The sequence below is a fragment of the Macaca nemestrina genome, chromosome 8 (genome assembly GCF_043159975.1).
Source record: "Macaca nemestrina isolate mMacNem1 chromosome 8, mMacNem.hap1, whole genome shotgun sequence".
In the NCBI taxonomy this organism is placed as follows: Eukaryota; Metazoa; Chordata; class Mammalia; order Primates; family Cercopithecidae; genus Macaca; species Macaca nemestrina.
In genome coordinates, this window is record NC_092132.1 from 142,200,998 (window position 1) to 142,217,724 (window position 16,727).

At 44.8% G+C, this 16,727-nt stretch overlaps 1 protein-coding gene across 3 annotated transcripts in view; it reads right to left on the minus strand.

The window, feature by feature from the left end:
* Positions 1 to 16,727, minus strand: part of LOC139355928 (SH3 domain and tetratricopeptide repeat-containing protein 1-like) — a 49,173-nt gene that overhangs the window by 14,048 nt on the left and 18,398 nt on the right. Inside the window, exon 1 of one of the 3 annotated variants that reach the window (XM_071068631.1) lies at positions 14,872 to 14,996. The exons of 1 other annotated variant lie outside the window; for it this stretch is intronic. In XM_071068631.1, the coding sequence (XP_070924732.1) occupies positions 14,872 to 14,911 (40 nt within the window). In that variant the 5' untranslated portion in view covers positions 14,912 to 14,996. Of the gene's footprint in view, positions 1 to 2,531; positions 2,551 to 14,871; positions 14,997 to 16,727 lie in introns of those variants that run through there. One more of the 3 variants, XM_071068633.1, reaches the window with a different exon arrangement.

The window sequence follows — 16,727 nt, forward strand, 5'->3', positions numbered from 1 at the left end:
ATTTAAAGACACTATAGAAATGGCCACTTTTTCTAGGTACAAACTTTGTGAACATGATTTTCAGCTGCTGGGCTTTTTCTCCACAAACTGTGAGCCTGGAGTACATTTTCTCCCTCGTGGTTACACATTCAGAGTCAGGGAAAGTGGCTTTAGCAGTAAAGAGGGGAGTGCAGTGAGAAGTGACCGGGCACTAAGAAGGGCAGACAGGGACTCCACCTCAGTGGCCTGCAGCATTCCTGGGCCTCGGCCTTTACTTTTCTATCTGTACAAGGGATCTAAAGGCCCGTGATTCTAGAACACGACAGCTCTTCATACATACATACGCAAACATCACACGCCTATGTGAAAGCTGTGACACTTGGCTGATTTCCTGAAGAAGTTGTCTTGTATCATTTCTACTGAAGTACTCCGCCTCCTTCCAGACAAGTATCAGAGGATGATGGCCTATCCCACAGCAATGTGTGTAACCTCTCCTGCTTAGGATCCCTGTTCACATAGCATTTTCCAAAAGCATTTGGTGTGAAGTGACAGAAGAAAGAAGAAGGTTCTTTCAGCCCATTCATTCATTCATTCATTCATTCATTCAACAAATATTGACTATCTATGTGCCAGGCACTGGTGATATACCAGGGAACATATAGTTTTGTAGGTAGAGACAGACAACCAAAAAGCATGTTCAAGAGTGATCAATGCAGTAGAGGAAATACACCAGAAAGTAGGAAAGAACAATACCCCTAGCCACCCTACACTGGGGTGATGCTAGCGTTACAAAATGGAAACAGCAGCCGGGCGCGGTGGCTCACACCTGTAATCTCAACTCTTTGGGAGACTGAGGCAGGTGGATCACCTGAGTTCAGGAGTTCAAGATCAGCCTGACCAATACGGCGAAACTGTCTCTACTAAAAACATAAAAATTAGCTGGACGTGGTGGCACACACCTGTAATCAGAGTTACTCAGGAAGCTGAGGCACAAGAATCACTTGAACCTGGGAGGCAGAGGTTGGAGCGAGCCGAGGTCGCGCCACTGCACTCCAGCCTGGGTGACAGAGCAAGACTCTGTCTCAAAAAAAGTAAAAATAAAAATAAAATGTAAACAGAGAATAAGATACCAAAAGAAAGAACATGAACGATTAATTGTAACAAAAGCCTTTGTAAGCTGATACTTTCCTTCCTGGATCCTTGTACCTTACAAATGGAAAAAAACGGCGGGTAGGGGTAGCATCAAAATGATGGTGATGTTTTAAGATGGCTTTGGGTTTCAGATGTCTGACAGCCATACTCATGTACTTCAAGGAGAAAGCTCTAGCTCTATAAGCCATCTGGGCAATGGTTTAATGTCTTTTTTTTTTTTTTTTTTTTTCCAGAGGGTTTTTAAAATACAGGAAAACGTGTGTGTTTATTTGGCTCCTCTGTGCCCGCACACGTGCAAACTGTCCTAACAGGTTTTTCCGTGTTTTCCTGAATTTGCCAGCTTGCCATAAACAGGCTTCCATGTCTTAATTGTCTATAAGTAGCACAAACACCCAAAAATGCAAATCAAGACAAGCTGTCCCTTCAACTGCTGCTGCCATGATGACAGCGAGCGACAATTGGCCAAATCAATACATGGAGACTGAAGCTGTCCGGCAGACAGCACAGGGTCCACTGCTTTTCCCATAGCATTTAAAGAAACAAGCGGAAACGGCTCTCCACACAGGACAGACACGTCCTTTGTCCTTTGAATAAATGCTGCCAATCCCCAAAATACTTTCTCCATCACACTATCTATATAGAATTCAAGTTCCTTCCAATACCATAAGTAACGCCAGTGATAGACTATGTTTAGCCATAATGACCCATTAGCATTCTTTTTCCTCTAAAATGTTGAAATAATAACATTGAGTGTGCACTCACGAGGTGCCAGGCTCTGAGTTTGATCTCGCTGAGTTCTCATTGAAATCCAGTAAGATCAGTACCATATTCTCTGATTTTTCATAGATGAGGAAACTGAGGCATAGAAAGGCTAAGTAAGTTGTCCATGGTCAAAGGTTATTTAGGAACTTTTCTCCAAACTTTCAAAAGTTAACTACTGCCACTATTACAAATGAGTTTCTGTTTGTTTGTTTGTTTTGGTTTCTTTTTTTTGAGACAGGGTCTTGCTCTGACCAGGCTGGAGGGCAGTGGCATGATGATGTTTCACTGCAGCCTCGACTTCCCGGGCTCAAGTGATTCTCGCACCTCAGCCTCTCCACAGTAGCTGTGATTACAGGCATGAGCCACCACATCTGGCTAATTTTTTAATTTTTATTTTTTGTAGGGATGGGGTTTCACCATGTTGCCCAGACTGGTTCCGAACTCTGGGCTCAAGAGATCCTCCCAGGTCGGCCTCCCAAAGTGCTGGGATTATAGGTGTAAGCCACTGTGCACAGCCCTACAAATGCGACTTGTACAAAGTCAGAGCAGTGAGCAGGAAGAGAACAGAAACTTCAGTGAGTCTCCTGGCTGTTGCAACACCATATCCCTCCTCCATACCGTAATGTGTCTACACCCACCAAGCTCCTAGACGTTGAAGGCAGGCCAGCTCAGAGATGAAACAGCAGTCAAGAAAGAGAAGATGCAGACATGCGTCTTGATTTCAGCTCGAGCGTGCATCTCTCCCCTGCAGCTGCACAGGCAGAAACCAGGGGCTGTGAGTCTGAGGCAGTGTGTTTGGTTCCTGGCAGGTAATCTTTTGGGAGACCATCCCATACAATTAGTGTTACACTTCTCAAAAAGGAAGTGTGACTTTTAGAGAAAAATCTATTCCATTTGGGAGAAAGGTCTAATAAAACCCCAAAGGGTAATACAACAACAAATTAAATTCATCTGTCCAAACTGAAATTCCAAAGCCCTCTGGGCACACGGCTGCTTTTCTGAGCTAAAATTCAGCTCCAGCTGAGAAACAGGTCAACTTTCCTAAAAAGATTTCTTTTTCACATACCTTCAATAAAAATTCCTTTCCCTCACTTGTCATTTTCCAGATTTAATGGCTCTGTTGGCCTTCCTCTTATTTAGACCATGAGCACTGACTGCATGTCTGCTACGGCTGGGACTCCAAGGGAGGCACCCTAGGGAACACAGATGACCGCAGCACAGCGACACCCTCAAGGAGCACACATGGGGAAGGCAAGATGATACCATCGCAGCCTTCACACACAAACGAACTTGGCATCCATACCCCGTCCCATTTCTAGAAAACAACGATGCTGAGTCAGTAACATTTACCGAACAGCCTGCAGTGTGGAGGCAGGCACGAGGGGGCTCCATGCGGGGAAGAGCACCTTCAGAAGGGGGCATGCAAGCAACGTGGAGGCAGGAGACACCCCCACGCACAAGGGCCAGCCCGGGGGCCTGCAGAAATGCCCATGCATCTGGGAGGACGGAGAGAGGACAAGATACTTAAATGCCCCAAAATGAATAGAAGCCTCCCAAGAACCTCCCCCAAAATGGGGCAGGAATTTACAAAAGACCAAACCGAGCATGCGCAGTTACCTGAGCAGCGCGCCACCAGAGCAAGCTATCCAGGAAGAAACAGGGTCACTAGAAGCCTGAGCCTCTACTCCCAGCTCTGCAACTCATTCACCCTATGACCTTGGTGAAGGCTCTTAGCTTCTGTGAGCCACAAGAGAATCACGGGAAAACAGAAGATATGAAAACTGCTCTGCCTTTTTCACAGAACTGCTGAGGGAATAAAATCAGATAATGGATTTTAAAATTCTCTGTGAATTACGAAGCAAAATACAAACACATGACATCATTCTTACCATTAACAACAGCACTGTCAAATTAAGAGCAGAGTTAAGACCACAGCATTTTCCACCCCCCCGACTCCCGAGAGAAATAGTGAGTCCAGCCGATGTATTTGGGCAACCCCAGTATCTAGGCTTTGAGAGCCTCAAACAGCTCATGAACTCTGACAGTATCGCTCCAGCCCAGTGCTCACCAAGTTCTCCAAGACAGCCAACTGACAGAAAATACTATAGATTTTTCAGCTGGGCTTGAAGCCCTCCAAGCTCACAGCACAGCTAAACAATAAAGAAGAGGTTTTCTGCCACTAGACTCAAAAGCTGGCTTTTGTAGATTCCCATAGAACATTCAAGGCCAGGCGTGGCGGCTTATGCCTGTAATTCCACCAATTTGGGAAGCCGAGGCAGGAGGATCACCTGAGCTCAGAAGTTCAAGAACAGCCTGGCCAATATGGCGAAGCCCCATCTGTCCTAAAAATACAAAAATTAGCCGGGCATGCTGGCGGGTACCTGTAATCCCAGCTACTTGGGAGGCTGAGGCAGGAAAATAGCTTGAACTCAGGAGGCTGAGGTGGCAGTGAGCTGAGATCATGCCACTGCACTCCAGCCTGGGTGACAAGAGCAAAACTCCATCTCAAAGAAAAAAAAAAAAGAAAGAGCATTCCTTTTTGCTGATGTTAAATTTCCTGTGCTAAACACAGAGAAATCATGCAACACTGAAATCCTGAAAAACATATCATAAAAAGCATTTAGTGACTGAAAAGGTATTCAGTATAACCTGTAACAGTGAGTTCCCCTCCTCTTTCCAGCCAGATCCACTAACGCTGTGACCCTTAACAATGCTTTCCCTAACACAGAGGAAAATTAATAGGACCTCTTACCCCTCTCAGCTGACAGCTAAACCACTGCTTCTCCCTGGGCTCACTAAAGATGGCCTTTACCCAAAACCAGGCTGCAACGACCCTGTAGATGTTGACTAACAATTTCAACATTCCCATATTCTTTGTCCACTCCTAAGGAAGATGAACTAAAGCCAGGTGTCTCCAAGTCAGAACTAACAGAGGCCTTAAATATCAGATGGCCCATCCCCTTCTTTGACAACCGGGGGATCTAAAGCTGAGCTTATGGAAGAAAACAGCCTGTTTAGTAACAAAGCGAAAACCAAAGCCTAGTCACCTAACCTCTGGTCCAGAACTCCTGTGACAATCCAGCACCCATAAAGGATGAGTCTCCCTAACCAGAAACTCTGAAATCCACAACTTTTTCAGTGCCGACGTGATGCTCAACGAAATGTTCATTGGAGCAGCTCAGATTCTGGATTTTTGAATTCAGGAGGCTCAACCAGCAAGTACAATACAAATATTCAAAAATCCAAAAATGTAAAAAAATCTGAGACACTTCTGGTTCCAAGCAGTTTGGATGAGGGATATTCAACCCGCATTTTTTTTTTTTTTTCCTCTAATGAAGAAAATTAAAAACGAGGCCCGAGCATAGTCATTCAATCCATACTAAAGTCATTCAATAGTTTAATTAGTACCCATTTAAAGTTGAGTGCTACCCACAGATATTTAAAAGGATGAGAACATACATGCCTATAATCTCAGAACTTTGGAAGGCCGAGGCGGGAGGATCACCTGATGTCAGGAGTTCAAAACCAGCCCGGCCAGCATGGTGAAACTCCATCTCTACTAAAAATGCAAAAATTAGCCAGGCGTGGTGGCACACACCTGTAATCCCAGCTACTCGGAAGGCTGAGGCACGAGAATCACTTGAACCTGGGGGGAGCACGTTGCAGTGAGCTGAGATCACACCACTGTACTCCAGCCTGGACCACAGAGCAAGACTCTGTCTCAAAAAAAAAAAAAAAAGAAAAGAAAAAAGAAAATTAATTTGTGTTTTCACATGGAGCCCATGTTCCCAGAACACAAGCCCTGCTCTATGCTCCAAGGGCACACAGGGTGCCCCTTTATCTTAATACTCACCATATTCCATGGCAGCCATTGGCATGTGTCTGTCCATCGTACTAGACTTTCTGTGCATGAGGCAGGGATCATATATTATTACCTTTCTGTCCCCAATGTCTGGCCTAGAAGACACTCAGTAAATGATTCCTGAACTAAGTCAGTTACTAAGACATTTTAAACTTGTATTAACAAAATTGATTCAGTAAGTCTGCCAATGCAGCGTTCATACCACACAGCTTAAATCTCAACCTGCGGATTCATCTTGTGTTCTGCTAGATTATCACCTATTAACATTCAGGAGGCACCTAGTATGTGCTGGGCATTACTAATTGCTGGGGACCTAGCACTGACAAAACAACATTCCTTGTTCAAAGAGAAGTTCTAGTATAAAGAGGAATAGAAGGAACAGGCTAGATTGATGAGAGAGCTAAGAAAAGGACAGGGTGCCATGGGAAGCACCTGGTCTTGTCTGGATGGTACACAGGTAACGAAGTCTGAGTGCTTCATATAGCATAAGATCATCTCCTTCAAAGAAGCGAATGAAGCTTTGATTCCTCAGTACCAGAAGTCACCAGAAAGGTGCCCACAGCCACGTCCTTAGTGTAGGAAGTGAAACCAACCAAACAAACAAAGCTCCAACTTCCAGAGGCAACGGTCCAATTATGAAATCCTCTGGCTATGTTCAATTGAAATTCAAGGTATTCAAGAGGCCAAGATTTAAGTGATAAATTAATCCAAACACTTAAAACTAAAGTAGTGTTTGGTTCAAGGGGTAAGGGTATACTACCTTTTACAAATTTATTAGCTCTTAATATTTACATTTGAATATGATGATGATGGTGTAATAATAACTTTACTGAGTAGTTACTATGTGTTAGGCACCAAACTAAGCACTTTACACACACATTTGCACGATCCTGTGAGATGATAATGACCCCTTGTCATCCCATTTCATAGATGAAAGTCAGGTTTATATAAGCTTAAAAACTTGCCCAAATGACACAACTAGTTAGCAAAACCCAGGCAGCCTGACTCCATAGGCCTTGTTTAAAGAAGTAATATTTATAAACTGTCCAGCACAGCGGTGGTACAAACAAGAGTTCAATAAATGACTAAAGGGTACTTCACACCCAAAATCGTTTCCCGCCAATCAAACTAGACTTACTCTGGTTCTGCACAACCAACTGTCAAATTATTGTTCCATGAAGAAAAGGTGGAATGGGTAGAGATCAGAATAGAGTGAATAACTGGTAAATACTTCATGGCAGGTAGTAACAGGATGTGGAATTTAGGCTATTTCCACATTTGTTTGCATAACACTTTTTCACAGTTCTAAAGCACAAGAACCATTCTAAGCTGGTGAAAGCATAAGGCATGTCTATGATCCAGGACTCCAATTCACTGTGGATCGGTGGATCTCAACCTTTACCGCATATCAGAACCACCTGGGGGTTTTTAACAGCACTATAGCTGCGCAGGCTCCATTCCTGCAGATTCTATTTCAACTGGTCTGGAGTAAGCACGCATGCTTTTTTCACAGCCCCCCAGATGCAGCTAGGTTTGCAAACCACTGTCCAAGTTGCTCTCACACTTCTGCTCAGTTCAACACGCACTCACTGAGATTCTAAGCACTATGAATTGGGCTAAGTAAACAAGTCAGGCTTCACTCCCTAATAATATTGGCAAAGAAATCAATATCAAAGATTTATTCCAGTTCAAACCAAATAAATTGCCGGGTGAAAAAAATGCCCTGGCATAGTTTGCCACACAAAACAACTTCCTGTATCTTCCCAGTCAGTAGCCTAGAGACTGACTTTGAGCCATGAGAATTCAGAATCAGGGGAAAATGCCAGTCTGAGGCATCTGTCACACTCCTAGCACACCCCCAAAAGCGCCCAGCTGCATTTCACATCGACTGTCCTAACAGGGGTCGAAATAGGGAAGAGCAGTGCAATACAGAAAACAGAGCCTGCTGGGTGGCAAAAGGCTGGGAAATACCAGTCCTAGCCCTGCTCTGGTCACTTCTCTGGTCACTTCTGTCTGGTCCTGGTGTGGCCAACAGTTACACGAGAGGGTGAGGCATAAAAACACAGATGTCAGGCAAGCTCCAGCATCCAAAATACATAGAAATTAAAAAGCATTAAGGTGATATCAAGGAATGTATGCCATCAACCAGAAAAGTAACTGAAATATTCCTTTTCCCATTCTTAAGAAATCAAAAGTGGAAGCAGAAAATTGAGCAATCAGCCTACCAAGTTGACTGGGGCAACAGAATACACTCACGGATTCTGTTCACAACATCGGGGGTGACAGACCAAAAGGAGAACAGCAGAGCGTCCCTCTCTCCTCTGTCCACCCATGCCAGCAGCACGTGAGTGCGTCCACACGCAGCGCCCAGTCTCCTGTTCCACTGACGCCAGCGTCCACTCTCTGCAAGCCTACTAAGTGCCACATGTGCTATGATGCTCCCTCATCTCATCACCATAGACATCCCTGCTGGAGGTGAGTATGTGACAGATGAAAATCACGGAGGCCTAGGGAGGTTGAGACCCCCATTCCCACTGCGGTGAGGGCGTGCTTGAAAGGGACCCCACGGCTGGGCTCTCCATGCTGCTCTCCTCAGTAATCACTCCCAGACCAGAGCAGCGAGGGGGAATTTTCTTCCTCTCACTATTTTCAGCCCCTTGGCTGACACAGCATTCCCCAGAAATCTATTGAGTTCTGGCAGCTCTGAGGCCACAAAGCCATAAACGCAGGGGACACACAGCCCATCTATCTCTAACGGGTCTTTTACTTGTCATGCTGGTCATTTCTAAGAGAAGATGGGTTAAGAAAGACTTGGCGAGTTACCATGAAATGAACCCTCCACTCCTCCCTGGGGGAAGGCTGACTAGCGAGCAGTCAGGCCGGCTTTCTTCCCCCACTCCCTGCATTCCTGTCCCTAAGAAGCCACAGACAATCCCACCAAATATAGGCAGGAGACAGCCACCTCCTTCCTACAGCTGGAGGGGGGAAGGGTCCTCTCGGGCCTTTCTAACGGCATGAAAACCAAACTGGGAGTTGTACTGACTCGGGCCTCACCCATGTTGCAGGCATGTACAACACAGGTGCCCAGTGGTATCATCAGGCAGAACTACGAATGTGCTTTCCATCGTTTTCATACAATGATTCCAGAACCGCTATTCACACAGCTCCACTTCTCACACATACGACGTGCTTCACGGATTACACAGCATTTTCACCATGCCCCTCATCCGCTCCTCCCAGCAGCCTTATGTGATCCCTTGAGTATGCTTCCTCATCTCCATTTCTTAAGAAATGGAGTTTCTGAGGTTATGAAACCAAAACTTTCCCAAGAACATCCAGCTAGTGTTAGAACCAGGATATGAGGGCTTCTGATTCTAGAACCAGTATTTGTGCCACTGTTCCACATGGGCCCCTCCAGGGATTTCTGCCTGATCTTAAAATGCAGACAGCAAATCTGTCTCTCTACAGTCCTGGGGTTCCCTATAGACAAGAAGTCAAATTTCTAACAGAAAGCTTATACTTATTTGGAAGGCTACCTGGGATATTTCTTTTAAGTTAGTTTGCTCATGTTTTGGAAAGATTGTTCCAATGGCAATGCGGGGCATGAAGTGTGGAAAGGATTCCATGATGAGGCAGAGAAACAATTCGGTGGCTCTTACAACAGTTCAAATGAGGCATGAGGTGCAACTAGAAAGGACAGAGGGAAAATGCATTGGAAATAAATGCAAAATGAAATGCACTCAGACCCAGGATGGAAAAAAGGGGATTAAGCATGATGGTGGTTTCTAGTTTGAAAGACTGATGAACACGGATGTCATTAACTACTGCAGAGTGGTATCTGGGGCCTGGGTGCACCAGTTTGTTTAACCATTCACCTGCCGAGCAGTCTCCGGGCTGTTTCCAGTTTCTAGCCTTCATAAACAATGCTGCTATGAACAGATACATAAAGGCTTTTTTGTGAACATAAGTCTTCATTTCTCTGGGATAACTGCCCATGAATGTGAGTGCTGCATCCTATGGCAATTGCACATTTAGTTTTTTAAGAAACTGTCAAGCTGTTTTCCACAATGGCTGTGCCATCTTCCATTCCCACCAGCCAAGTGTGAGTGATCCCGTTTCCCCGCATCCTCACCAGCATTGGCCTTGTTACTACTTTTTATTTTAGGCATTCTGATAGGTGTGTAGTGACGTGGCTTTAGTGTGCCTTTTTCTGATGGCTCATGATGTTGAACAAATTTTCATGTGCTTATATGTTATCTGAAATGTCTCTTCAGGTCTTTTATTCATTTTCAAAGTAGATGATTTGGTTTCACTGCTGAATTTTGATAGTTTTTAATATATTATAGATATGAGTCCTTTATCAGACATGTGGTTTGCAAATAGTTTCTCCCAGTCTCTATTTCCTCTTTTCATCTTTATTTTGCATTTTACTTTTTAGTCTATAATCCATTTTGAGTTAATTTTTGTGCGAGGTATGAGGTTTAGATCAGAGTTCAGGTTTTTTTCCTATGAATAATCAGGTAGCCAGTAACTTTTTTAAGAGACAAGGTCTCACTCTGTCACCCATGCTGGAATGCAATGACAAGATCAGAGCTCACTGCAGCCTTGACTCCTGGGTTCAAGTTATCCTCCTGCCTCAGCCTCCTGGAGTAGCTGGGACCACAGGCAGGTGCCATCATGACCAGTTAATTTTTTAGTTTTTGTAGAGACGGGGTCTTGAGCCATGTTACCCAGGCTGGTGTGGAACTCCTAGGCTAAAGTCATCATCCCACTTATATGGGGCCAGGCAGTGGCACATGACTGTAATCACAACACTTTGGGAGGATGAAGCAGGAGAATCACTTGAACCCAGGAATTCCAGACCAGCCTGAGCAACAGAGGGAGGCCCTGTCTCTGCAAAAAATTTTAAACATTAGCTGGGCATGGTATTGTACACCTGCAGTCCCAGCTACTTGGGAGGCTGAGGTGGGAGGATCTCTCCAGCCTATGAGGCTGAGGCTGCAGCGAGCCATGATCGCACCACTACACTCCAGCCTGGGAGAAAGTGAGACACAGTCTCCAAAAAAAAAAGCTAGAGCATCACCCATATTAAAGACAGGTATTGTTTTTTTGAAAATTTAATTACAGGTATATAATGGACATGTAAAATGTCCAGTTTGAAAGCTTGAAAAATATATAACTAAGTATTCTTACCTTAAAATTCTGATTCCTAAGATATTGCATACTGTTTATATAAGTATCACAATGCCTGGACAACAACTAAAAATGTGTATGAGGGAGAAAAATGAGCATGTATGCCTATTAATTGAGGTATATTTCCCCCTTATTACATGAAAAAGTCATCACAGCAAACCCCTGTGACTGTATCTAAAGCAAGCCTACAGTTTTACTTCTCTGTATTATAAAATGCAAGGCTAAAATTCAAATACTAAACATTTTTTGAAGCCAAGGGTAGTTTACTTAAAATAAATGCCTAGGGTCTATATCAAAAATATGAAAAAGCTAGCTACTTCATAGTCATTCCAATCTAAGTTCAGCTTTTTCTTTTTAAATTGACAGATAATTGTGTGCCGTACATACGTATAGAGTACACATAGTGATGCCATAATACATGTAATGTATGTGATCAGTGTAATTAGCATATCCACCATCTCAAACATTTATCATTTCTTTGTGTTGGTAACGTTCAATACCCTTCCTCCAATTATCTGGAACTATATATATATATATCTATATATATAGATATATATATATTTTTTCTTTTGAGACAAAGTCTTGCTCTGTTGCCCAGGCTGGAGTGCAGTGGTGTGATCTCAGCTCACTGCAACATCTGCTTCCTAGGTTCAAGCTATTCTCCTGCCTCGGCCTCCCTGAGCTGGGGTTACAGGCACCCACCACTATGCCCGGATAATTTTTGTATTTTTAGTAGACATGGGGTTTTACCACGTTGGCCAGGCTGGTCTCAAACTCCTGACCTCAGGTGATCCACCCACCTCAGCCTCCCAAAGTGCTAGGATGACAGGCATGAGCCACTGCACCCAGCCTGAAACTATATATTCTTGTTAACTATAGTCATCCTATGTTATAGAACACTAGAACTTATTCCTATCCAGCTATAATTTTGTATCCTTTAACAAATTTCTCCCTATCTCCCTCTTCCCCCACCCTTCTCACCCTCTAGGATCCTCTGTCTACTTTCAACTTTCATGAGATCCACTCTTTTTTGCCTTCCACATAAGAGAATATGTGCTGTGTAACTTTCTGTCCCTGGCATATTTCATAATATCTTCCAGTTCCATCCACGTTGCTGAGAATAACAGGACTTCATCCTGTGTTATGGCTGAATAGTACTCCACTGTGTATAAAGACCACATTTTCTCTATCCATCATCTGCTGTTGGACACCGAGGCTGATTCCATATCTTGGCTATGGTGAACAGTGCTGCAGGAAACACAGAGGTACAGATGCCCCTTCGACAATGATTTCCTTTTCTTTGGGTATCTACACTGTTGTGGGACTGCTGGATCACACTGTAATTTCATTTGCAGTTTTCTGAGAAACCTCCATACTCTTTGCCATAGTGCGTGCCCTAGCTTACTCACTCTTATTCTTTTTTCTCTTTGAGACAGAGTCTCACTGTTGCCCAGGCTGGAGTACAGTGGTGCAATCTTGGCTTGCTTACTGTAGCATCCGCCTCCCGGGTTCCAGTGGTTCTCATGCCTTGGCCTCCCGAGTAGCTGGGATTACGGGCGCCCACCACTGCACCTGGCAAATTTTTATATTTTTTAGTAGAGATGGGGTTTCACCACGTTGGCCAGGCTGGTCTTGAACTCCTGGCCTCAAGTGACCCGCCCACCTCAGCTGCCCAACAGTGCTGGGATTACAGGTGTGATCCACCGCTCCCAGCTAAGTTTTGTGTTTTTAGTAGAGACGGGGTTCACCATGTTGGCCAGGCTGGTTTCAAACTCCTGACATCAGGTGATCTGCCTGACTCGGCCTCCCAAAGTGCTGGGATGTCAGCGTGCGCCCCACGCCCAGCCAGCTGCTCTAGTTTACACCCCCCTACAGTGTGTAAGAGCTCCCTTTTCTCCATATCCTCGCCAGCACTTGTTATTTTCTGTCTTTTCAATAATACCCATCCTAACAGATGAGATGATGCCTCACTGCGGTTTTGATTTGCATTTCTCTGATTATAAGCGATACTGAGCATTTTTTTCACATATTTTTTGGCCATTTGTATGTCTTCCTTCAAGAAATGTCTGTTCTGTTGGGTGTGGTGACACAAACCTATAAGCCCAGCACTCAGAATGCTAAGACAGGAGGACAGCTTGAGCCTAGACCAGCCTAGGCAGCATAGCAAAACCCTAGCTCAAAAAAAAAAAAAAAAAAGAAAAAGAAAAGAAAAGAAAGAAAGTAAGAAAAAGAAATATCTGTGTCTGTTCAGCTTTTTGATCTCCAAAAATTAAGAGTCCATTTTGGAATCGGACGACCTGCCTGATTCAGAGACAATCTGTGTTTGGTTCTACTCTGCTACTTCCTATGTGACTTTGGGAAGTTCCCTTAGCCACTTTGAGCTCAACTTCCTCAACATTAACCAGGAATAAGTACCACCTGCCTCTGCTGGTTCACGCTGAGGACTGAAAGGAGAACCTCCACAACGCCACTTGACAATGCCGCCTGGGGGAAGCCCCTCAATGCGGGACTGGTAGGATCATCTGTAGCCAAATACAACTTTCCTTTCCACTGTCCCAGGCTCACTCTGCATGCGATTAGCAAGGAATAGCGAATAAAGGAAACCAAAATAATTGCTTAATTTTTAAAAAGTGGGGGTGGTGGCAATATAGGACGGAGAGGAGCGGAAGGAAAAGCAGCCGGTCACAAGTTCTAGTCCAGGGCTCATCCCCAGCCTCCTCACTCAGGCAATCACTAGTCCCCACCTCCTGCGGAGGGGTACTTTCTCCGCTGGCTTCACCTACAGGGAAGGCACTGCCACAGGTGTTCAGAAACCAGGAGCACCTTGAAATGGGCAATGTGCTTTGGGTAGGAGACCTACAATTTCCCCAAAGAAACCATGGCACAAAAGTGACCCACATAGGAGGGACCAACCGCTGTAAACACTTGGTGGCAAAAACGGATGTCATACCTTCTGTACAGGAGACACACACGCAGATAAAACTTGCCAAAATAGCAGAGAAAAAAATACAGCAGACATCCAGTGCCATTCTGTTACAGAAATATTTATATCTCAAAGCCAGGGACCTCTCTGGAACACTGTCTTTATTTCCACGTTTCATGGAAGATGTTTGAGTGCACTCACATGTGTCTCAACAAACTTCTAGTCCCTGCTCTAAACCCTGTGGCTCCTCAGCAAAACCCAAAAACAAGTATCAGTTTTCCTTCCAAATGGGAAATTTCCTGACCTAGCGAAACCAGCATCAAATCCACTAATTACGAGATAGCTGATTACAGGCGAAGCCCTCTAGTCCAGGATGACTCCCCTCCTGCAGGAGCGGGAAGGATGGGCATAGCACTGGCCTGCCAGACCACATCTCCAGGCAGTTTGAAACCATGGCTGCTCAGGTGAGCCGTGATAAAAATCAAAACCAAGTATCTCTGAAAAGTGTACATGTCAAGACCCAGACCTCGGACCAGACTCAGCCGAAATGGATGTTGCAAGGTTTGTTCAGAGACCTCCTCTCCATGCCCCCTCTCCCCGGGACCTCCCTCCTTGCACTAGGGTTCCAGGGCCAATGGACCGCTCCCTTACCTCTAGCCCAGTGCATTTTCAGGACCAGCTCCCAGACTGTACCAGACCCTGAAATGTATTCGCTGAATGCACTATTTCTTGAAATGATCATAAATCACCTGACTATAACAACAATTGTTTTAAAAGTGTTCTCTCTCTGTCTCTCAGGAATCGTGCCATGAGTTTGAGCACGCAGCTTTGCTTCTCTCTACTGCAATTCTATCACTTGCGAAATGTTAACAATTACTGTGTTCACCCATAGCATTGTTGTAAAAAGCCTTAAGACCCACTTCATGTAGCCTGCCTGGAGCACAGACCCTGTCACATGGTAAATGCCCACTGAAGGTGAGTTATCTGTAGCTATTATTACCTGCCACTCCAGCGAACAAAAGGAGTCCATCAGGTCTCATCGTATCACCGTGAAAGGATGTCCATGTAGACTGCGGAGTGGGAGTAGGGGAACTCAATGTTTATCAGGTACTATTTTGTTTTTTAGAATGTGTACATGTATATTTGTAGGTACACTGGAAAAGATCTGGAAGGAAATACACCCAGTGTTAATAGTGACTACGCCAAAGACACATTCATCCAAACACACAGGAGAAAAACACTCACTATCTTTCTGTCTTCCAAATAATTTGAACTATTTTCAATAAGCATCTATGGCTTTTGTAAAGTTTTTGAAAGGAATTTATTGCATTTTTTTCTGGAGAAACAAGCAGGAGCACGAAAAAGGTGGAAACAGAAGGTAAAATGGAATGGGACTCAATGGAATTGAGTCCCAGCCAGGCTCAGCAGGCTCACGAACCACGCACCTCTCACTACAACTCAACACCAGCTCTCTCTTCTCTTGGTCCAATGGCCCAAGACTTAGAGATAAAATGTTTATTGTGATCACATCAATCACACCAAGGAGCTTGGAACCACCCTTTCAAACTCCTCTCGTTGTGTGTACCTGCCCTGGGCTGTTAGCTTTCCTCCTGTGTCTTTGGCTGGCCTGTAATCCCCTAGTGGTGGAAATGCACCCTGACACTTAGCCATCATCCCCACAACACTCAGCACCGCATAGAGACCAGGGCAGTGATGCCCACTCAGACTGTGATTCTACTTATAAAGCAAAGGACCAGGGGCCAGATGCGACTTGTCTTTGGTAACTCACCAGCTGTTGCTTGAACCAGAACAAAGCCAGGTCTCCTGATGCCCAGAAAAGAGCTAGTGGCTGTCCCGCTAGAAACGTGGTGAAAATGTTTTGCTTGCTGTGAAAAGACGCACTACTGGAGAAGATGGGTGCAACTTCTCATGGAGCCACTCAGCCCAGATCACCAGGAAACAGGGCAGCCGGATGAGACACTAAGCCCGTCCACTGGAAAGGAAATCTGGCTGGGCAGTAGAAGGAAATTCACACAGGTTACCCTGGCCCAACGGCAGCAACAACATGAACAAAACAAAAAATACCTGACTGGAAAGCCATAGCCTGGCTAGCAAATTCAAAACAGAGCCACAATCCTAGCAGCACATATCACTGCAACACAGAGCTTCAGTCAGTGTGCGCACACTTTAAGTAGAAAGGTAAAATGTCCATGTTTTTGGAACAAAGGGCTATTTTTATGTGTGTGTGTGATGTCAGAAGAAACTGTTGGCAAGGAACCAGAAATAGACGCCCTTACACATTGACAGTGAGATAACGGTATGGCCCTAACGGAAGGGAATCGAGCAACACCCATCAACATTTAAAATGCACAGAACCCTGGATCGCACAATTCCATTTCTAGCAATGCATCCTATGAATATATTGACGCAAATATGCAAGAATTACGTACAACTCAGCATTAGTTAATCCAAACGGTTGAGAATAACCTAAATATTTACCAGTGGGGAACTGGTGGAGAACACTGTTTATCTTATGCCAACATCTGTGTTTTTAAAAAGAAGATACATAGGCTGGGCACAGTCGCTCACATGTGTAATCCCAGCACTTTGAGAGGCTGAGGCAGGTGGATCACGAGGCCAAGATATCCAGACCATCCTGGCCAACACGGTGAAACCCCGTCTCTACTAAAAATACAAAAATAATCTGGGCACAGTGGCGTGCGCCTGTAGTCCCAGCTACTCAGGAGGTTGAGGCAGGAGAATCGCTTGAACCCAGGAGGTGGAGGTTGCAGTGAGCTGAGATCACGCCAGCCTCGTGACAGAGCAAGACTCCATGTTGGAAAAACAAACAAGCAA